The sequence below is a fragment of the Aedes albopictus genome, chromosome 3, assembly GCF_035046485.1.
Source record: "Aedes albopictus strain Foshan chromosome 3, AalbF5, whole genome shotgun sequence".
Classification (NCBI taxonomy): Eukaryota; Metazoa; Arthropoda; class Insecta; order Diptera; family Culicidae; genus Aedes; species Aedes albopictus.
Genome location: NC_085138.1, coordinates 126,487,844 through 126,512,126, shown reverse-complemented (window position 1 = coordinate 126,512,126; position 24,283 = coordinate 126,487,844). Strand labels below are relative to the sequence as shown.

The 24,283-nt window shown below is 41.7% G+C and overlaps 1 protein-coding gene across 1 annotated transcript in view; it reads left to right on the top strand.

Annotated features, from left to right (window-relative positions):
• The window catches only part of LOC115269684 (uncharacterized), a 47,401-nt gene that overhangs the window by 8,926 nt on the left and 14,192 nt on the right, over positions 1 to 24,283 (top strand). The window contains exon 3 of the mRNA XM_062857473.1: positions 20,106 to 20,528. Coding sequence (XP_062713457.1) covers positions 20,106 to 20,528 — 423 coding nt within the window. The remainder of the gene's footprint in view (positions 1 to 20,105; positions 20,529 to 24,283) is intronic.

Here is a 24,283-nt window from a genome sequence, read left to right as displayed (position 1 = left end):
CGTTGTCGTCCGTTAGCAGCTCTGTTCGTTCCCGAATCACGTAAACTCCTTGATGATTGCTTCTAGAGATTCCAGGCGCACTGCAATTTGTGGTTCGTCCTGGCTGGGATCGTACCTTCGAGCGAAATTCTCCAGTCCTTCCAGCGTATTCAATACACGTCGCTCACTCTTACCAAGGGCGCGAAGATCGGCCATTGATAACTATTTAATCACGGCGCTGCACTGCGATTCACTACGATAAGCGCAATCAATCAAAATCACACACTGCACAGCACTTTCACTTGCACCAAAACACTTGCGATCGACTCGACGTTCCACAATTATCGCGACCTCGAGAGACAGTTTGACTACTCGACGACAAGTAGATAGCAGCGAGGGGAGAAACGACCTGAGAGGACCAAACAAGCCAACAGATCCCACGAACACCGAGACAAAATTCACTAGCGGACACCTCAGGGCTATGATCCAAATCAAGAAAGGCAACTCTCATGCACTTCAATCATTTATTTGCCACATCCACATGCAATTACCACCCAACATGCACTATACTTCCCAACAAATAAGATGTGCGTCCTCCGCTGGGCTCCTTCGCTTCGAAGATAGCGCCTTGGGTCCGTCCTATTGATCGTCCAAGATGTCTTCGCCTTTAGGTGCGCTCTTCCTCGCGATGGCGCCGCGCTTTCCTTGCTGCTTGTCGCACCACGTACCGCGCCACTGTTGCAGCGATGGCGCCGGAAACATTCACTGGCACTGGCCAGACTTTTCTTCTTCGGAAGCACTACCACCGGCGGAAATTTCACTCCGCCCGCGATCTTCCGAGCCGTGCAAATTTATTGCCGACGGCTTTCGCGCACTGATAGTCTGTTTGTCACTTCATCGATGACCTTTGGCTTGTCCTTGTAGAATCGCGTGCTTTCGTCTCTGCTGTCACTTAATCAATCCCTTCCCAAGCCTAAGTCCACCGTGTTCATGTTTATGCTCTCACTACTACGCTCTCATCTAAACAAGGTAGAATCTCTTAAAGGTTGTCACATGTTTCAGGTAAGAATTTATTTGGGAAAGATAGATGTAATATACTACAATCCCCCCTTGGAATAAAATGCGTTATTAATTAGGTTTATCTTATTTTATTTAACTCATATTTATCCGAGTGTAATCAACGTAGCTTAAAACTTTAATGCGGGATATAATCATCATATTTGCTTGGAACTTTCCTTAATCTTCTATAGAAGGATATTTTTCAGATGAAGAATCATCATTCTGCATCGATAAAGAATCATTTTTAGGAACAGCAACCGTCGAAGAATGATCATCAAGATCCTTCTGATCATGACCCAACACCTTTTTGAGGTGTGCTGAACTGCGTCGGTATTCCTTCCCCGATTTTGAGGATTTGATGATTGTATCTAGTCCCTCTTTTCTTTTTACGATGAACTCCTCGTTACTGAAGTTAGTATCCAATTTATTGTTCTTCCGCATACGCTTCGCTAGAACAACGTCACCCTCTTGCAGTTTAGATTGCTTGGCATTCCGCTTTCTATCGGAATACACTAAATTCTTTTTTTACACGATCTTTTTTTACGCGGTTTTATTTTACACGATTTTTTTACACGATTTTCTCGAAATTACGCGATGTGCTTTTGGATAGATTCTTCTCTCCTGGTCGCTAATTACTTCCGACGGGACTCAAATTTCTATCAGAGATCTCTCTTATCATCCTTGATACCCTGTCAAAATTTTAGGATGATCCGATAAAAAAATTTTTGAAAACTTTTTTTACACGATTTTTGTTACGCGGAACAAAAAATCGCGTAAAAACAGAATTTAGTGTAATCTTTACCTTTCTCTTTCACAACGGCGTCTCGTTCTCGAACGGAACCATCCTCATGGAAGATCATTATGGACGGAACCTTGCTTTTAATTCGTCTTCCAAACATCAGTTCTCCAGGTGATTTTCCAGTAGATGGTAGGTCAATAAATAGTCACGCAATTCTTTGCTCCAGTTCAGTCCCAACTCTTGTGCAATTCGGAGTCGCTTAAGAATAGACCTATTCTGCCGCTCCAGGGGTGATACACAAATTATGTCACGCAAAAATCGACCTTTTTGAACCCCCCCTCCCCCCTACGTCACACTTTTTGTATGGAACCTCAATATTGTTTTGTAAGGGTCGTCACGTTGTGCAAAACCCCCCTCCCCCCCTAAGGGCGTGACGTCATTTGTGTACGACCCCCCACTTCTCCGTTTGATTGTGGCCAATACGGGATGGCGTTTAAAATCCTGAACCCCGTTGACTCGCAGAACTCTTTGATCTCCGCACAATCAGCACTGAACTGAGGAGCATTGTCCGCTTCTATGTAGGATGGCATTCCATATCTACCAAACATGATTGCCAATTCTCTTATTACATCGTTAGAAGTAGTAGTCTCCATCTCGCATACTTCCATGAACCGAGAATAGTAATCGATGACCAAGAAAATCAACCGCCAATGCCATGGATATGAGGGTAGTTGACTAAGAACCATTGCTTCTGGTGGATCAGGGGCAGAAACAAGCGTGCAACCTCTGCAACTTTTCACATATTTCTCCACATCGGAATCTATCTTCGGCCACCAAACGTTCGATCTCAAATGATTCTTCATCATGGTGATTCCCGGGTGACCGTCATGAGCCGCCGATAAAACCCTATCTCTTAGGGCTTATGGTACGACAATGCGATCCCCTCGTAGCAGCACGTCCTCAAACTGACACAGCTCATTCACCAGGACCCTATACTCAATCGGAATACTGTCTTGCTCACCGTTCGTCAATGACTCCAAAACTTTTAATGTTTCGGGATCTGAAAGGGCAGCTTCCTTGATTTCCTTCCATGTTAGTGCCGACGAAGCAAGAGCTGACATAGTCACTTCCCTGAGTATCACTTCTTCATTAACGTCAAACGATGAAGCATTCAATGTTGCCAGGCGAGAAAGAGAATCAGCCACCTGCAACGTGCACTACCCTGTAGTCAAACAGCTGGAGCCTCAGAACCCAACGTTCGATTCGCGCGCAGGGCTTAGAGCGTGTTGCAAACAAAAACGACAATGCTTTGCAATCAGTCAAGATGTCAAAACTTCTCCCAAGCAAGTAAAATTAGAAACGTTCTACTGCCCATACTATAGCCAGCGCTTCCTTCTCTGTCTGGCAGTACCTGCGCTCAGTTTCTGTCAGGGATTTGGAGGCAAAGCTGACCACACGATGCTCATTATCCTTATTATATTGGATCAACAGCGCTCCTAGCCCATGTGGGCTAGCATCTGCGATGACCACCGTTCTGTCTTCCAGTCTGTAGAACCCTAAATTTTGCACATTGCTTAATGCTGCCTTGACCATACTAAAGGAATCAGCTTGGTATTTCGTCCATTCGACAGCAACTTCCTCAAAGGTTGGTCAATTGTGGCCAGATTTGGTATGAACTTATTCATATAGTTGGCCAAGCCGAGGAAACTGCGAAGTTCTTGTTCATTTTGAGGCTCTCGAAAAGACAATAAGGCTTGAATCTTCGTTTCCGACGGACTAATCCCCTTTTCGCTGATTTGATGACCCAGATACTCAAGCTCGGTAACTCTAAACAAACATTTTTTCCAATTGAGAGCAACGTTACGACTCTTGAATCGAGACAACACCTGAAACAATGGATTTATTTCGTTAAGATTCTCTTGAGGAATAAATAAATTAGCTCTAGTCAATCGAATTCAAGCGAACTTTATTATTCAAACATTTCTCAAACATTACATTACCTCATTCAAACGAGCATCATGCTCCTCGATGTCCTTCCCTTCGATGATGACGTCATCCAAATACCAAGCTACTTCCTCGCATCCGCAAAGAATCTCGTCCATCGCTTTTTGAAAGAGTTCCGGCGCTGTCACCAGTCCGAACGGTAAGCGTTTGAAGCGAAATAGTTTTCGTCCGGTAATGAACGTAGTGATATCCTTGGATTCCTCTGCTAATGCAATCTGCATAAACGCTTCTTTAATATCCAGTTTGCTCCATATTGTACCACGACCGAGCCGCGCAATGTGGTCATCCACCGCCGGCATGGGATGATGTTCCCTCATGACCGCTTCGTTGACGCGACGAAGATCGAGACACAATCGAACTTCGCCATTCGCCTTTCCAACTACAACAAGTGGGGACACCCAGCTTGTAGGTCCTGTTTTTGGCTCAATAATATCGCGTTGAAGTAATTGGTCCAATTTCCTGTTAACAGCTGTTTCCAGGGGCAGCGGCAGTCGACGCATGGGTTGAAACACGGGAACCGCATCGGGGTCGACGTGAATGAATGCTTTTATGCCCTTGATGGTTGTGAACGGTGCGGTTGGGGCATCGACTCGATTAATATCCAATCCTACTTTAAGGATCCCCAATCTCTTCGCAGTAGTATCACCGAGCAGACAACGCTGTCCCCCTTCGACTACCAGAAATTTTGCTTGCGTTCGGCGTTTTCCAACCTAGAGCTATCTCTGCCACGAAGGAACCCAATATCTTCAACGGTCTGTCGCTGCCGTACGCTTTCAGGACCCGGTTGCTTCCTTTGGTATAAGACACCACCTGCACACGTTCTTCCTTCAACTTGCACCATGACACGTTACTGATCAGATTGGCGTCCGCGCCGGAGTCTACCAACATCTCCAGTTCAATACCGCCGACGACGCACGGGATGACATTGCTTTCGTTTCCGGAATAGAAAGCGTAAAATATCTTGTCCTGTCCAGCCTCTTCCTTAACATTTCCGTCCTCAACCGCAGGGATGACATGCTCCTCAGTGTGAGTGCAAGTGTGTGCGTTTTTAATATGAAAATGAGCTGCACTGTGCACATTTTCAGTGCGGAATGCCATCCCTGCTCAACCGGACTCGGGCGCGGTTCATCCTCTACTACCCGAACCTGTTTGCTTACCTGCTCCGATGGGGGTGGTTGTTTTCGTTTACGGCATAGTCTCTCAAAATGTCCGCAAATTTGACAGTTTCTGCACTGCTTCCCACGAGCTGGGCACGCCGCTGATGCGGCCACATGACCTACCCGACCGCAGTTGTAGCACGCTTTGCCTCGAATGGGTTTGAAGTTCACCGAAACATCTCTCTGCTTGTTTCCTCTGTCTTGCTCTGTCTGCTGATCCACGCCCTCCAGAGAGATTCCTAGGGCTTCAATTTCGGCGAAAGGTAGATCTTTGAGTAGAATCCTTCTTCTCACTTTGTTGGAGGTGCAGCCTTCTACCACAGCATCTGTGAGGTAGATCTCCGTCAAGGTACTGCCGATCTCATACCCATATCGATCGAAACCGCATTCCGAAGCTTGTTGTTTCAGTCGAATTATGTAGTCGGCAAATCTTTCGCATGATTTTTGCTTCAGCTGTCGCAGCTTCCGGCGTTCTGACGTAGTCTGATGGCGAGGCTCAAAAAACTCGTCCAGCTTGTCAACTGCCACATCGTACCATTTCGGCACTAGTGACACTGCCGGCATGTGGTCCCGTTCCTTCAGGTTCTTGAATACGGTCTGCAACGCTGGTCCACCAAGATGCAGTAGCTTCGCCTTCATAACTTGCTGGTCGGTTATACCATACGCCGCGAAGTAGCATTCTAGTGACTCCTTCCAGGACCTCCACTCCTTCGCAAGCTTGCTCGTCTCTATCATGTTGCACCTGAAGGGTGGCACTGGACGGGATTCTTCCATCTGAAATGGAAAGAAACGCAACTTTTAGTCAATCTTCATGTGCACCTTCGTAAACATCGAAAAGCAGCAACTACTACTACTATCACATCGACTCCGCTATTTTTCATTCTATACGTACAGAATCCATCTCCAACCTTGCCTCTTGCACCTGGAATTACTGGCCGTTATCTTTTCTCTACTTTTCAACTTCAGCCAATCTGATCTCAAAATATCGTTTTCCACTAATTTCCTACAGTTCCGGGAAAATCCTGATAATTTTCGCCCTAATCGCTTCCGCTTTTAGATCATCGCTTTCGTTCCCGGAAAATCCTACCGATTTTCGCATTTCTCCCACTTTTTCATTTTCACTTTCACATGGAAAATCCCTGAGATTTTCGCATTTTATCCGAGAACTAGCTTTCCCCGTTGCGTGGAAAACTCTTCAGTTTTTCCAAAGGTCATGGAAAATCCATATGATTTTCGCTCTGCTCCAAATTACAATATTGCACAGTTTCACTATTTTCCTCCGTTTCGTTTTTTCCCAATATGGCTGCTTCTCAATGCCACCGATCAACCCCCGCTAATCAAGAATTCAGGCACCGACTCCACTCTTTAGCAGAACTTTTTTTTTCAATTCCTATCAACTCGTTATTCGCAAATCATGGAAAAGTGTTTTCACTAGAAATTGTTTTGCCAGAAGCCTCTTTTCTTTTGCCGTAAATCCTTATAATTATCTTTTTTCCGCAAATTTAATCCCACCAAGTCGCCAGGTTGTAGAATCGCGTGCTTTCGTCTCTGCTGTCGCTTAATCAATCCCTTCCCAAGCCTAAGTCCACCGTGTTCATGTTTATGCTCTCACTACTACGCTCTCATCTAAACAAGGTAGAATCTCTTAAAGGTTGTCATATCCCAACTAACTTCGTGGTCGTGCGGCTAAGGTCACCAAGCCTTTAGTCGCATCGTGCTAAGGAGCGCGGGTTCGATTCCCGCCGCAGCTGTCAGGAAAAGTTTTCGGCTGTGCCACTGGGCGTTGCATGCTAGTCCGTTGTCTAGTGTCGTGCTTCCTTCAAAGAGAAATTAGCTCACTGGAATGCATTAAACGTGTCCGTGTCTTTTTAAACAATTGCAAGTCACAAAAAAGCAAGCTTGCTGAATTATGGCTTAATAATGGCAATGATAGCTGTTGAACTAAAATTATGCTCAACACGTAACTGTTTAAATGATTTTTCAATTGAGAAAATAGTCAATGTTCGACTTTCCTCATCGGTATCAACAATGATAAATTAAAACACTTTTCAAAGGTTTAACAAGAAATTTATTCGACAAGCATTGATTCTTTAACAAAAGAGTTTAACAAAACATTTGTCTGCATCTTATTAAGCTGATGTATCGATAAGCATATGATCCTGAACAATGTGCTTTTCACTTGTCAAATAAACGCCTTCATCCCGTCATAGTTTGACTCGGAACTTTGTTCGGGTTATGGGATAAATCATGGCTAAAACTGTTTAGACAACCAAGTTATTAAAGAACCACAATTTTAAACGAATCACATAAAATAAAACAGAATAGAATTATGCAGTTCGACATTGAGTGCCAAGAGACGTAATCAACGTAAAAATGAGGCATTTATTTATTATTATTCGTATGTAACAAGATATTATTATATTTTTTTTATCTTCCACAGCAGTTCGATTGTACGGAACGCTTGGATCGATGCATTTGACATTTCAGTGCTGTCGTGTTTACTGACTATTGTTCCCACAGTCACCTAGATAATCAAACAGCATTCAGAAATCGACAAATTTCAAGTATCCCTAAACATCTTTTTCACATTAATAAAAAATAAAAAAAATAATAAACATCCTTATGCACTATTTATTGAACATAATAGCAAGATTCCATGACAAAAGCATAAATAAAAAAAATGACGGATCTTTGACTGAGCATGAGTAGATTACCTGAACAGATGCTGTGAATGCACCACGTCCAAGGCCATACCGCACCACATATTGTCATACATTTTTAAACATCGATTTTTAAAAATAAAAATAAAAACATATTCATATCGCAATTAGTACGTCTGGAAACAATATCTTCAATAAAGACCAACACTTTTTGGCCGCATTCGATACAAGTTTTCTCACCGTACGATAAAAATACTGACTGCGAAATCAGAATGGAAAACACGTGTTTTGGGCTGAACAGCTGTTGAAGTTGAGGCGTTGTTCAGTTGATTAGCACGTGCTGTGCTAATTCACCTCTGCTGAACACAAGTTCAGGAGTGATCATTATTGAGTCATGGGAAGATTATGTTTTGCTTTGGGTGCTGCATCTCACCATCTCTAGGATGGCGCAGATAGGAAGGCATGCGGCTGGCAATCGACAGGTCTCGAGTTCTAATCCGGATTTAGGTAATTTTATATGTAATTCTTATTTCATAATAGGTGTTCTCAACATGAGTGCAAATAATTACTCTCGTGAGAGTTCAACATTTTTGCATTTTATTTATTTTCAGTCATTTTTGCCAAAGCTGAATAACAACTTTCTTGTACATTTGTTAAACGCTTTGAACAACAAAAAATTAAGTTGGTGCACAACATGATGCTTTATAACTTCTCCAAATTTGTGTGAACAAAACCCGAACATAGGTTGTACGTGAAAATAATTCAAATGTTATTCAACATTATGCAGAATTAATTCGTCATAATGGTGCCTGTTAAATGAGTGATTGTTAGTTGGGATGTTTCAGGTAAGAATTTATTTGGGAAAGATAGATGTAATATACTACAGTCCTCACTAAAAACTCCACAAAAACTGTCCGGGAAAGTGTCCGACTTCGACTGATCCGGTTCGAAGGACCAAAATGTTCGCGCCCGCCGCGGGTTCTTCTTTCGGACACTTGATAGAATTCGCAAATTACTGACGGAAACACTGTTTATTACGCGAACACTGAATGATACAACTTTTATTGCGATCGAAAAGAGGAGATGTTTCCTCCGCGGCGGTTTATTCTTACTGATCAAGTAAACAGCTGTTTTGCCTAACTATCTGCTACCTACTCTGTTGTATTGCTTATGTTTTATATGACTATACATAAACCGATCGATCGCGATTTACGAGATCAACCGCCAAAATGAGAGCGAGAGCAGACCGACGGAGACATGTGCTAGGGGTGCCCATGTACAATTAAACTTTCGATCAATGTTGCTTCTCGCTCTACCAAACATCATATAAAAAATCTTCCGTCGGTAAGCCATGTTGGCAATAAACAAACTGTTTTTCGTTATTACTTAGTACTTCGAGAAAATACAAAAAATATCACACTATTTCAAAAAAAAATTGTTCTAGACCCGCCGATACAACTTTCTCATTTAAGTCTCAAATGAAAGGTGGGACCCTTAGCTTTCGTTTGGTGGGTATTTTAGCGATACCGATTTTTTTAAAATAATGTTGTCCACCAGACACACCGTGTCCTCATTGGGAGCCTATCTGCCAAACTAATCCTTTGCACTAGTTGCATTTTAAAGTACAGCTGATCTCACGATATTAAACAAGGAACTACGGGCGGTTGGTCAATCATGCTAGAACTTCAACAGCTAAATAGGAATAAATTGAGCTCGCAGACTGCCAAGATTCGGTGAGGCTCAACACAAATGAACCGTAAAACATCAAATGAAATTTACTTAGTTGATTTGTATACAAAGTTTGTTGATTAAAACCACTTGAAAAACGGCCCTGTCTACAACAGTTTTAAATGGCAGGATTATGAAGGTCAAGAGGCTTGCAGCACCCTTCCATTTCGCTTCCCTTCCCGTTGGAGGAGCCAACCAAAGTGCCATTGAAACGAACCGCTGGAAATGTTTCCCGGTTTTATCTGAACGTGCCTTTCCGCGACCGACTCGTCCGGCTGGCTTTTCAATTTATCAATGTTTCTGTTGGCAATTCCGAGGAAAGTCCTCATTGTTCAACAATTGATGTCGATTCAGAATAATTTGAGGTCATCACCATCGCGCTCGTACCGCACCCGCAATCGCTCGAGAAGATAGAAGGCCGCGTTTCCCACGGACGAACAGGACGAACGCGAGCAAGAGCTCCGCTGCTCATCGGAAGGATAATTTATTCAAAGGGTGTTCAACACCGCGCGAAGGCGGACGTGCCTTCGGCGGAAAAACACTTTGTCGGTAGATTTCGACACCGTAGCATCAATGATGATAATCACTAATGAAGTGACTGATTTGCGGATTGTTGGGGCTGCGCATATCGGTTGAAAAAATCTGCGGGAAAAGTTTCAAGTTCGCACGACTTTGCAACCGATTTGTACAAACAGAAACTTTTTACGCCTTCCTATTTGAGAGCTGGTGACAATTCAAAGTGCTAACAAATCAAGAATAAGTGATTTTCACGACTAGTCCGAAGGAACCAAGGAACGTTCAACTAGAATAAGTCTCGCAAGAACACCAAGTGGCACGTTCGCAGGAAAAAAAAAACTTTCGCCATTGAAAACATCTGTTTCCTACTAAAGCAAAATATCACGTTTCTTTTGCAGACATTATGCAACTCAGTGCTATATAGTACACTGTTGAGTGATTTAATTGAGTTGAAAACAAGTCTTCGCACTTTTTCTCTAGCATGAGCAAAATTTCACGAAACGAGAAAGTGGATATTGTTTTACTGTTGTTGTAGTAAAATACCAAAATGAAGATGAGTAGGTATCCCAAGAGTTATCTCGGTTGAATCTTGTCCAGATTATATACCTAGTTGAAAATATTAGGAGAACTTCCTTTTGCGGACTCTTCTTTAATATCCATAACGAGGATAGGAAAGGATAGCGATGATTGTATATCGACGTACTCAATGGCAGGCCAGTAGCATACCATCGTCCTCATAGATTTAAAAAAGTTGAATATCGAAGAGAGGTTGCCCTGCATTCACCATTAGCGAGTACTTACCTTACCGATCAGGCTAAGGCCTGAGGGACCTCTGCTGTACATAGTAGCCATCTCCATTCCACTCGGTCCATGGCTGTTTGTCTCCAGTTCCGCACTCTGCGTAGGGTCCGCAGATCGTCCTCCACTTGGTCGACCCACCTAGCTCGCTGCGCACCACGGCTTCTTGTACCGTTCGGATGACTCTTGAGAATCACTTTAGTCGGGTTGCTATCCGACATCCTGATGACGTGACCCATCCACCGTAGCCTCCCGATTTTCGCGGTATGGACGATGGTTGGTTCTATCAGCAGGTGATACAGCTCGTGGTTCATTCGCCTTCTTCAAGTCGCGTCTTCCATCTGCACTCCGCCGTAGATGGTACGCAACACCTTCCGTTCGAAAACTCCAAGGGTGCGTTGGTCCTCTGCACGTATGGTCCATGTTTCGTGCCCATAGAGGACGACCGGTCTAATCAGCGTTTTGTAGATAGTTAACTTCGTGTTACGGCGAACTTTATTCGATCGTAGAGTTCTGCGGAGTCCAAAGTAAGCACGATTTCCTGCCACGATGCGCCTCTGAATTCCTCTGCTGGTGTCGTTGTCGGCGGTCACCAGTGAGCCCAAGTACACGAATTCTTCAACCGCCTCAATTTCATCACCGTCGATACATATTCGGGGTGGCGGGCGCAGTGATTCCTCCCTGGAGCCCTTTGCCATCATGTATTTCGTCTTCGACAACACATTAATGACTAACCCAATTCGCCTGGCTTCCCTCTTTAGTCTGATGTACGTTCCCGCCATCGTCTCAAATTTACGAGCAATAATATTAATATCATCAGCGAAACCAAGCAGCTGAACGGACTTCGTGAAAATCGTCCCACTCGTGTTTATCCCCGCTCTCCTTATTACACCCTCTAAACAGCAAACACGAAAGACCATTACCTTGCCGTAACCCTCTGCGAGATTCGAAGGAACTCGAGAGTGTCCCTGATACTCGAACTACGCACATCACTCGATCCATCGTCGCCTTGATCAATAGTATCAGTTTATCCGGAAATCCGTATTCGTGCATAATCTGCCATAGCTGTGCTCGATCGATTGTATCATACGCCGATTTAAAATCGATGAACAAGTGATGTGTGGGCACGTTGTATTCGCGGCATTTCTGCAACACCTGGCGGATGGCGAACATCTGGTCCGTTGTAGCGCGTTCACTCATGAATCCAGCCTGATATTGTCCCACGAACTCTCTTGCAATTGGTGACAGACGACGGCATAAAATATGAGAGAGAACCTTGTAGACAGCGCTCAGTAGTGTGATCGCGCGATAGTTCCCGCAATCCAACTTGTCGACCTTTTTGTAGATGGGACACACGATACCTTCCATCCATTCCTCCGATAATACTTCCTCCTCCCAAATCTTGGTAATGGCCCAGTGTAGTGCTCTCACCAGTGCTTCTCCACCGTGATGTAGAAGCTCGCTTGATAGTTGATCTGCTCCAGAATCTTTTTTGACCGTAGTTTATTACTGCACCCCGTATTAGGCACAACTTCCTCTGTACTGATGATGGGCTTTCGTATTTTACGACTCACATTGTTGTCAGCCGTCAGTAAGGATCCGAGGTAGATAAATTCCTCCACCACCTCGAAGGTATCTCCGTCTTCAGGGATGGGAACACTCACTTTCAAAGAGTTACACTCACTTGCTATTTTCTCAGCTCAGAAGCGTGCAATCAAGAACGATGTATGGACGACTTTTGCCTTGTAGTTTTGTCTAAAATTTTGCCAAATAGAGTAGAGGTCGCACACGAGTCCCAAAGTCGTGACAGAGCTGTGAAAGCGACTCTCCACAAGGTGAGTGTAATTTACATTCACCTCGGGGAGAGTTGCCTTTGCAGTTCCCTCACGACTTCGGTATACGTGTGCGACCCCTACTCTATTCCGCAAAGTTTTAGACACAACCACAAGACAAAAGTCGTCCATACATCGTTTTTTGACTGCACGCTTCTGAGCTGGAAAAATAGAAAGTGAGTGTAACTCTTTGCAAGTGAGTGTTCCCATCCTTGGTAACGTTACTTCCTAAACGAATCCTTTCGTGTTGGTGACTACTAGCATGTACTTTGTTTTACGCAGGTGCACAGTTGTACAACCGTTCCAAATGTCCTGTCGATAATATCCATGTCGTCCGCAAAGTGCACAAATTGACCGGGTTTTGTAAAAATTGAACCACCGGCTATTGAGTCCGACACGTGTCGCATTACACCTTCTAGAGCGATGTTGAAGAATAGGCATGAGAGTCCATTGGACTGTCGCAGTCCCCAGCGAGATCCAAATGAACTTAGCAGTTTTCGCGTAACCTTACGCAACTGTGCACACCGTTCATCGTTGCTTGGAAAGCCCTTTTCGTTCATGATTTTCCATTGGTCCATTGTCGACCGGCCGTCGATGAAGCCGGTTTGATAACTTCCCACGAACTCATTCGTTTTAGGTGACATACGACGGAAGACGATCTTGGATAGCACTTTGTAGATCGTTTACTCCGTTTTTCCTCCATTCTCAATTTCACCCCCTTCCCCTTTGGCTCAACAAACTATTCCTAGGGGATGTCTCAAATTTGTGTTGCCTAATATGCCACAAGAATTCAATTTATGAAGTGGAGTAACAGATTATCCAGTTCATAATCGCTAAATGGTTTAACATCAATAGTGGGTGTTTCATGGGATTCGATTGGGATTAAAAAAGCTAATTGATCTTGGATATTGTCATGAATTATTAATTAGTTCGTTGTCATCGGGGGTGGAAAGAATTACTTGATGTTGGCTTTGAAGTTGTGATTGCATTATTTATGTAAATAATTGGTATTATCATATTATCTCCTCATGATTTTTTACATTTCATTCGCATGAGCTTAGAAGCGAGTCAAAGAGCCTTCGTTAATATAGGGTTATTGTTACATATACTAATTCCTGTGGATCCACAATTGCAAAAAAAAAGGAATGCATAACTAAACCGATTGGTGTTGCCAAAAGAAATGATAATGCTATAATATAATGTGTAGCCACGAAATGAATCCATCTATGTTTTCGACCACATTCCATTTTCCGCTATAAATAATCCAAACCACCAGAACCCTTTACCGAATCACAGCTCAAACGTCCAAAACGACACCAAAATCACATTCTATCACCCGAGATTATTTCCAGGAAGGTCAAGGCAACGTTACTATTATGAAAATGTTATTTCACAGCTCACTAATTTCTTGTCCGCTTTCCATCCGGTCAGTGGGACACGACGCGATCAATCGAATCTACGATTGCACTGGACCAAAACTTCTCCTCCTGTTTTCTAGAAATTCTAAATGAGAATTATCATTTTATAATTTTCATGTGACCTTCACAACAACTACTTTGATCTGAATCTGATCTGATCTGTTTGTAAAAATCACATAAAACTAAGTTAAGTAGATAAATCATGTGATAGACGTGACTCAGTAAAATATCATTTGATATTTACCTAAGGGTCACACTCAGTGTAGAGGAAAAAATCTAATAGACTTTCGGATGCCCAAATCGACTGGTTTCTCTGCTCGGTTGAAAAAGCAACGTGCCTTAGATATTCTATGTAGGTATATCCCTATATAGAAGCCGGAACGGAGGAGACAATTAGATTGACTGACCGACATCACGGTCGTCCGGCTTGCGGAGAGGACTATGAAGCCTGGCATTGAACGGAACGCACTCTGGAGTGGTACTTATATTTACTGTTATAGGAAAGGGATGACAGTTTGTTTCATCAGCCTGGTGTGGCAACATAATGATACTTTCTAGAATGTGAGATGTTTTTCGGAACAAGCTTCTTAACCCTCTAATACCCAAATTTTTGATTTCAATCTAAATATCATTTTTCGTCATCTAAAATCGATTTAAACATGTTTTGGAAGACGATTCTTTTTAATTCTTGATTTCGTGAATTTCAGTTTTTGATTTTTCCAATTTTTATTTTTGAACATCCCCACACTTTTATATTTTTCCCGGAAGCCAATTTGAGGAACGGACTTTTTGAGATGAAAACATTTTGAGATTGTATGATTATTTTTGAAATATTATTATTTTAAATTTTTTTCACAGAAAATTTTATTTTCCGTGTAATTTTAAGGAAAATAATTTTAGAGTGTATCCGATTTCCTTAAACTATTAAACAAGGATGTAATGATTTGGGAAAAATTTAACGTATGTTAATTGTAGCGATTCAATACAAAATAAACAACGACTTCTAAAAGGTGACTAAAACATCAATTTTACAATGATTTAAAAAAAATGTAAATACGCTTTAAAATACACCAAAAACCATTTTGAGATATACAGAACAGTCCTAAATATCAGCCAAAAATAAAAAAAAAAGATTTTCCACGAAACAAAAATTACAAAAATGCTCAAACTATACCCCGTCTAAAGGCGGGATTGGGTATTAGAGGGTTAATTGTTGCGGATCCTTTTGTGAAAATGGATGTTAAATATGTATGAGCTGTCTCTCGAGGCCAATTAAGTGTGGGATGATTGTTTCAACTTTTTTGTGGGAATAGCATCTCTACGACGAATTTAAATTTAAGGAAACTTTTGGCAAACTAACAGAATGGAAATACGTAGCGAAATATTAAAAACTGGACAACATACCTCTTCATTAATTTATGAACTGATGTTGGATGAGAGCATCAACTATCAACAGAATTGGAAAATTATTTCCGTGACGTGCAACGATGGAGCAAATCGTAATCATGCTTGATGAACAATAATTCATTCGATGCACATTATTGCATATACATTAGGGAAGTTGAACCTCGGAGTAGTTTCTCACTGTCACCCGTCCACGCGTCTATCAACTTCTCTCAAAATATATTCATTCAAATGAACCTGAGAGAGAGGAGACAGCTCACTGACAGCCACGATGTTTACATGTCTTCTTCTTAATTCTTTTTACAACTTTTGTGTGTCGCACAATGGTTTGAAAACGCAATCGAAGCCAGCTGTCTCCTCTCTCTCAGGTATGACGTATGTTCTGTCAAATCTTTATGGTGTAACTAAAGCCTAAATTTACTGGTTTGCTCACGATTGCTCCCCGATTAGCGAACCAATTTCGTTCGTTGGGGCATCTGAAACGCCAGACACACGCAAGTGATGAGAAATACGTCACAAAACACTAACATACTTACATACAATACTACATACTCACATACAACATTCGGCCATCGAGACAACCCATCTAACGAGCCCCCGACGAACGAATCAGCACTGTGTTTGCATGAACCACCATTACACTCGGCAGGGATAATGCACTTTTCCGCTACAACCCAGTCAATTTCTATCTAACTGACTCATTTTTTTTGTACGCAGTGAACTACTTATAGTAGGTATTTAGTCATGAGGAAAAATTCAAGTCAATTTTTTTTAAAACGAATGAGCTACAGCGAAAAAGTGCCCAAAATAACACCCACTGCTCAAGTGGGTCGGAACCCTCCAGGAGTTCCCTAGGAATTTCTCTAGGAATTCCGTAGGAATTCTTCAAGTAGTTCGCCGGGAATTTCTCCAGGAATTCTACGGGAATTCCTTCAGAATTTCCTCGGGAATTTCTCCTAGAATTCCTACAATAGTTCCGAGGGAATTTCTTCAGGAGATCCCCAGGAATTCCTCTATGAGTTCACCATGAATTCCTCCAGGAGTTCCTCTTGGGATTTCGTCCAAAAGTTCTAAGGGAATTCCTCCAGAAGATCTTTGCAAACTTCTTTAGCAATTTTGCAGAAATTCCCCCAAAGTTCTAGCAAAACTCATCCCGGAGTTCCTTCGCGTTTCTCCAAGAGTTTCGTGAGAGTTCCTAAAAGAGTTCCAAAATAATTTCTCCAGGAGCTTGTCTGAAATTTCTCTATGCGTTTCCCAGGACCACCTCCAAGAGTTCCCTCTGGGGAATCCCTCCAGAAGTTCGACCTAGGTAAATCCCTCCGAACGGAACTTTCTAGCTGCTTAAGAAACTAACAATGAGCCTTGCTGGAACTTCGCACATAAGTTCCAGCAAGGCTCATTGTTAGGCTCTTAAGTAGTCAGAAAGTTCCACTCGGAACTTTATCTGAACTTCGTGGAACTTGAAATCTGCTTAAGATGCTATTGGAAACTTCGTTGGAACTTTTTAGTTCCTCGAAGTTCATTTCAGTAGCTTGATGTTTTACTAAGGATTAAATTTTGTCATTTTAACAAAAACATCATTATAAGCAAATTTTCATAGACAACCAAATTAAATTCACCAAATTAATGAATATAAAGTGCAGATGAAAAAAAAAAATATGACGCTCACCAGATTCGAACCCTACACTCCACCCCGACACCACAATTGCGATGAAGTGCGAAGTGGATGAAATCTGATTTGAATCAATCCTCTGTCGACATCTAGGTTTGCACACTTGTACAGTAGCGAAGTTACCATATCATGTATCTTTAGCAGCGCAGCGATATGACGGAAGCTTATCACGCAGAAGGTCCCGGTTCAAATCTATCAAGGAGTGCTACATGCATAAGTAAATAAGTATGTAATAGTAAGTTTGAGCATGTTTTCTCAAAAACACAAGGTTGTGATGAATCTGAAAAGTAATTTTTTGTTTTCTCATTCATTTTGAGGAAGTTCCGTCAGAAGCTATTAGAAGGCCATCCGACTTCCTTATGTGAACTTTCAAGTTCCGAAATTACTTAAAAATGGAGCTGCTTAGAAGGCTAAAGGGCAATCTCTAACAAGCTGCTTAGCTTATAAAGTACCCTCTTATCTCAACTTTTGGTTACTTGAGCCTCCAGGAGTTCCCTTTTGGACATCCCTCTAAGAGTTTTCCTTCAAGGAATTCTCTCTCGGGAATCCCTCCAGGAGTTCCACAGACATTCCTCCGGGAGTTCCTCAAGAATTCTCACAGGAGTTCCCCGGGAATTCCTTCTGGAGCTCCCCCGAAATTATTCAAGAAATTCCCCAAAAAATATTCAAGAAGTTCTTCGGGAATTTCCCAGAAATTACTATAGAATTTCTACACAAAAGTCCTCAGGGTACCTCACCAGGAGTTTCTTGGGAAGTCCTGCAGAAGCTCCCGGGGAATTTCTTCAAGAGTTTCAAGAAAATTCCCACAGAAATTCTCTGGGAACTCCTCTGGGAATTCTCCAACAAGAGGCGTTTCTTGATAAAAGTTCCCTAGAAACTCATCCAGGAGTGCTTTCGGATTTTCTCAAGGAGTTCTATGGGAATACCTCTAACAATTCTCCGGTAGTTCCTTCGAAGGAATCGCATAGAAAGTCCTGGAAAGGTTCCTAAAGATCACCTGCAGGAATTTTCAAAAAGCTTCTAGATAATCCTGGTAACTTCCATATCTACAAGATCTGGATCTTCAAGAAACCTATGGAGGAATTTCCGAGAAATCCTTGAAAGAATTCTTTAGGAGCTCCTGGGTGGATTTCTGAGGAACTCCTGGAGGAAATTTCCGGGGAGCTCGTGGACGTGTTTTGCAGAGCTTCTGGATTTGTGATCTCTTGGATGAATTACCGAAGAACTCCTGGATGAATTCCCGAAGGACTCCTGGATGAATTCTCAACGAACACCTGGAAGAATTTCCAAGGCATTATTGCAGGAACTATCGGGGATCTCCTGGAGGAATTCCAGGAGAACTCCTGGAGGAATTATCGGGGAACTCATGGAGTAATTATCGGGTAACTACTGGAGGAATTTCTTGGGATGCTCCTGTAGGCATGCCTGAGTAACTCCTGGAGGAATTCCCAGAGAACTCCAGCAGGAATTACCAGGAAGAATTTCCGAGGAATATCCAGCGAACTCCTGGAGGAATTCTTGGGTAATTCATGAAGGAATTCTCGGAGAACTCCTGAGGAAACTGTCTGGAACTCCTGGAAGAATTATCGGGGATCTTTGGAGGAGTTCCTGACGAGCTCCTGGAGAAATTTTCGGAGAACTTCAGGATAAATTATCGAAGAACTCCTGGAGGTCCCATGAAACTCCTGGAACGAGTCCTGGGGAACATTTGTTGAACTTCCGGGGAACTCCTGGAAAAATTTTTTTGAGGATGTTATGCTGGTTCGACTGTGATTGGAGATCAGAGATAGTTTCGGCTTTGTACTGTTGTTTTAGTGGAAACGTCGCAAAACATTAAATAGTTTGTTCCACTAAAATAAGACTGCAAATCCAAAACTATCTCTGTTCTTGATAATTTCCGAGACATTCCGAGGATTTCGAGGAAGTATTCCCGTGGAACTTCAGGAGGAATTCAAAAAAAAACCTAGGCGAATTCCCGATGATCTCCCGAAAGGAAATCTCAAGGAGCTCCAAGATACATTTCCGTGGAACTCCCGCAGGAATTCACGAGAAACTCCTGCAGAAATATCCGGAAGTCCTACTGAGAAATTTTCGAGGAACTTCTTTAGGAATGCCCAAAGAATTTCTGGAGAATATGTTGAGGGTATACTGAAATTTCTGGAGGCATTTCGGAGGAACTCCTGGTAATATTTCCAAGGAACTATAGGGCAAATTCCCGAGGAATTCCTAAAGTGATTGCTGAGGAAGATATTCCCAGAGAAGTAATGAATGAATTCCTTTGTTAATTTCTTAGAAACCCTGGTTGAATTCCCAACAATCTCCTGGAAAAATTTCCGATGGGCTCTAATGGGTTCTCTGAGAAGCTCCTGTAGAAATTACCAAGAAAGCCTTGGAGAAATTCCCGAGAAGCTCCTTCAGAAATTCCCGGGCAACTCTTGCAAAAAATGCCGAGGAACTCCCAAGGAACTCCTGGAGTAATTAAAAAAAGAAGGAATTACCGATTAACTCCCGCAAAAATTTTCGTGGAAATTCTTCAAAATTTTCGAGGAACACCTGAAGGATTTCCCAAGAAATTTCTGGAAAAAATCCCTGAGGAATTCCTAAAGAAATCCCATGTAACTTCTGGAAGATTTCCTAAGGAAATTTATGGAAAAAATCCCAAGGAATTCTGAACGAATATTCGAAGAACTCCCGAGGAACTTTTTTCCGAAAATTCCGAGTAATTCCTGGTAAAATTCCCGAGGAACTACTGGAGATATTCCCGGGAAACGTGAAGATGAATTCTTAATGAACTGCTGGTGAAATTTACGAGCATCTCATGAAGATCCTGGAGTGTGAAGAGATTTTTGAAGTAACGTTTGAAGGATTCTCCCAATGACCTGCTTTGAAATATTCTTGAAACTGTGAAGTTCAAGAAGTCTTTAGAATGATCAAACGTTGATTTACCCAGAATGCAAAAAAAAAACACTGTACCTTGTCTCAATCTACCATAAAATTCATCTACTCGCAGTCCCAAATTTCCCTATCATCTCAAAATACACACCCAATTAATCCGATTAGGCCGTACGCCCCAGCAGCCGTAAACTTAAATCAGTTCTAACCGAAAATTCTAATTTCCCGCCTCTCTGCTCTTTTCCAGTGATAATCGTCTGCTCGTCTATCAACTCGCCGCAAACAATTAACGCAATCAATCAACTGAAGACGCTCCGCCGGACGAAAATCCTGCTCCTGGACACGATCGGGACAATCTTCAATAGCAACAACGCCCTCTACCGGGGAATCGTCCGCGATGGCACGTGGAGCGACGAGGGCCCAACGAACAACCGCAATCTGCTGGTGCTGACTATTTTGACCGAACACTTCAAGCTGGCACTCAGGCGGGTGCACGGCGTTGACCTGGGCGACTATCAGCACATTAGCGAACGGTTGCTGAAAATTCGACTGGACGTCGATGATGATTATGGTGATGAGGGCGAAGCTGGACCCGATAACGATAGCGATGGCAATCAACGAGATGACATTGTTGCTTCAGGGCAGACATCTAATCGCTCACTTAGAGAAGGTAATTATTTGATGATGTTTTTGGAAAGACAAGTTTGCGTTGTGCCTTTTAAATGTTATCAATTTTCATCAATTTTGAAACTCTGAAAATATTTTTTTTGACATGAATTGTTGTTGAAAAGTTTTAGGTTTACATCACAGTATGCACTATTTCGCACCTTATTTCAAAACTTCAACATTGAAGTTCTAGTTCACGAAGTTTTAGTGAAAATCTTTCAACAGTAGTGTCACGGAAAATCAGTATCTGGAGTCCCACTGGAATTGTGATTCCTACAGGTGTCCCTTTTGGGATACCAGAAGGAGTTCGTTTTGCAATAGGACAGGAGATCGTTTTGAAAATAATGGATTCCTTATAGGATTCCTGCAAAAAGGTTCTGCTGGATTTCATTCAAAACGTCGCTTTTCGGGATTTCTAACTATATTTCCGCCAGGAATTCTCTCTGGAAGCTCTTCACGAGTTTCTTCTGAAAATTGACCAATGGTTCCTTTTGGAAATCCTCTTGGAGTAACCTACTTCTGTAAATTCCCTCGGAGTGTATTCTTAAAATTTTCCAGGATTTTTTTTCCGAAATTCTTCCAGATATTCTTCCTGAAACTCCTCCCGGAGTTTCTTGTGGGAATCTATTGGGAAATTTCCAGAATTTCTTTCATGGAATCCGACAGCTGCTACTTGAAATCCTCCAGGAAATCATTCTAAAAATCCTGCTCAAGTTTCTTTTGGGTTTCCTCATACATAGAAATCCTTATTGTTTAATGTTCTGGTTGTTTTCCAGGAGTTTTTTTTTCTGGAATTCCTCCTAAATTTCCCTCCGAAAATCTTCCTAAAGTTTTTTTGTTGGAATTTAATATAAAAAAATTCCTTTCAAAATTTTCCAAGAATTAATTTGTGGAAATCCTCTAGGATTTTTTAAAGATTGCTCCTGAAGTTCCTTCTGAAGCTCCTTATGAGAATCATTCAGGAGTTTTTAGGAACCTTTCTCGAATTTCTTCTGGGGTACTTCCTGGAGATTATTCTTCTAATGCTCTAGTTGTTTCTTCTGAAAATAACTCCAAGAGTTTCTGGAGAAATCCCTAAATATAATTCCTAAAATTTATCACTATAAAGAAATCTAAAAAAAAATCAAACTACACTCTCACAAGAGTGTCCGGATGCGTTACAGGAGCGTTTGGGAGGGTCTCATGGGCGTCACAGAAAGTTTTCAAGAGTTTTAATGGGAATTACAGTTTTTGCAGTACTCTTAGTTGAACTACAGGGCGATTTCGGATGAAACATGAGCTACAGGGGGTGGCCAAAATGTTTGGGATAGGCAACTTTTTTTCTCCCACAAAAAAATTCAACATGCTGTAACTTTTCATAGAGTGCATCAAAAAATCTCAAATTTTGACTGTTTATCAACCTGTTATATGTGCATCATTGGTACAAACTTGAGCTCGATTGAATAATTTTGCGCAAAGTTAAAACCGTTCGAGTAAAACACTATTTTTTAGACAACTCATTTTTGGGTTGTCATATCTCGGAAACCAGTGAACCGAATTGAATGATTTTTTTAACGTTTATCAACAATATATTGTTTCTTTTGTGGATTTTGAAGGTGTTCAGGGCCTTTTCAAGAGACTCGAGCTCCAGGGGCGGCTTCAAAGGCATTTCAAGATATTGCATGCTTAACCAAAATCTGCTCTGTCGTGACTCTTATGTGACAAGCGTATTACTTGGGATTACTATCAACCAACAGAACTATTGCGGTGCAAAATTATCAATACGCGTTGAAACACTAATAAATGCTACTCCCTGTGGCGTTTCCTTAGCCGGTCGCCGATCGATTACAAGGAACAAAAAGGATGACAAAAACGTTGGTGGTTGACTATTTGTAATTGAGGTTCATCTTCGGGTTCAATGTGGAACCCTTTGCCGGCGATGTAAACGCTAGTCGTCATTGTTGTTCTGTCGGGAGAATATGATTTATTTATTTTTTCTTTGAGCAGCGGTGAAGAGCACGACGATTGTTAACCCTGGTCTGGATCCAAAATAGAGATGTTCAAAATTCTATTTGTCAAATACCGCCACGTAGCGGCAAACTACCTACTAATTATAATAATTATTGAATCACCAGGTTGTTCTATATTCTATACTTTCTGAAGAGGTTTTCCAAAGATAACACTTTTCTATCCTTCTATGGATTCCGATGTGGAAACGTTTACAACTTTGCCAACTAGCCTAGCAGCAAAATCACCAATTTATTGTTTTATCACCATAATGCTCTTGACTTCCTGAAGAACTTTGCCGAATACAGTACTATTCTATCTGCTATAGATCCCAAGATAAAGAATTTTGAAACTGTACATGACAATAAGCGCCACCTAACGGTGAAATCACAAACTATTTTTTTATTCAGAAGATGGCTCTTGACTTCCTGAAGAACTTTGACGAAAACGACAACTAGCGTCTGCTAGCGGTGAAATCACAAACTAGATAGCTCCTGATTTCCTGAAGGACTTTGCCAAAGACGACACTTTTCTATCTGTTCTGAAACACGAGCTAGAGAAGTTTGAAACTTTACTTGACAACTAGCGCCACCTAGCGACGAAATTACAAACTAATTTCTTTTCGATTGGATAGCTCTTGACTTCTTGAAGAACTTTGCCGAAGATGACCCTTTCCTATCTACTCTGGATCGCGAGCTAGAGAAGTTTAAAATTCTACTTACCAGCTAGCGCCACCTAGCGGCGAAATCACCAACTAAATGTTGAATCACCAGATAGCTCTTGACTTCCTGAAGCACCTGACTTTGCCGAAGACGATCCTTTTCTATTTGCTCTGGATAGCGAGCTAGCGAAATTTCAAATTTTACTTGACATATAGCACCACCTAGCGGTGAAATCACAAACTAAGTGTTAATTCATTTGATAGCTCTTGAATTCCTGAAGAACTTTGCCGAAGACGACACTTTTCTATCTGCTCTGGATCGCGAGCTAGTTTAAAACTTAACAACTAGCGCCACCTAGCGGCGAAATCACCAACTAAATGTTGAATCACCGAATAGGTTCATAAAAATTTTGCTAAAGACGACACTCTTCTATCTGGATCGCGAGGTAAAGAAGTTTGAAACTTCACTTGATAACTAACGCCACCCAGCGGCGAAATCACAAACTTATTGTTGAATCACTAGATAGCTCTTGACTTCTAGAAGAACTTTGTCGAAGACGACCCTTTTCTAACTACTCTGGATCGCGAGATAGAGAGGTTTGAAACTTTACTTGACAACTAGTGTCACCTACACACTAAGAATAATTCGCAGAATTCTGTGAAATTATTCACCGAATTTAAATTATAAAATACGTTTCCACAGATTCTTCTGTGAAATGCAACGTTTTCCTATCCAACTATCAAAATTTCACAGAAGATTCAGTGGAGATAAAAAAAATACCTTATTCTGTGAAATTTTCACATTACGGTTCGTTAACACTAGTTTACAGAATAAAACGAAAGTCGTGAACTTCTGTCAACGACCAAAATTTTTGAAGCATAATTTAACGCTAATTTCGAAACCGTGCTTCAAAAAAATTAAAGTAGAACTGTTTTTGAGTTTTAGCTCAATATGGAGTTTTACAACTTTTTTAAATATGGAATTTAATAAAATTCAAATATCTTGCGTATCAACCAATTTTAAATCTTTTTCCATGAATAAAAAGCTGAATAGTATACCATTCGATCATCTGAATACAGGTTTTGTATCAGATTGATGAAATTCAAGATAT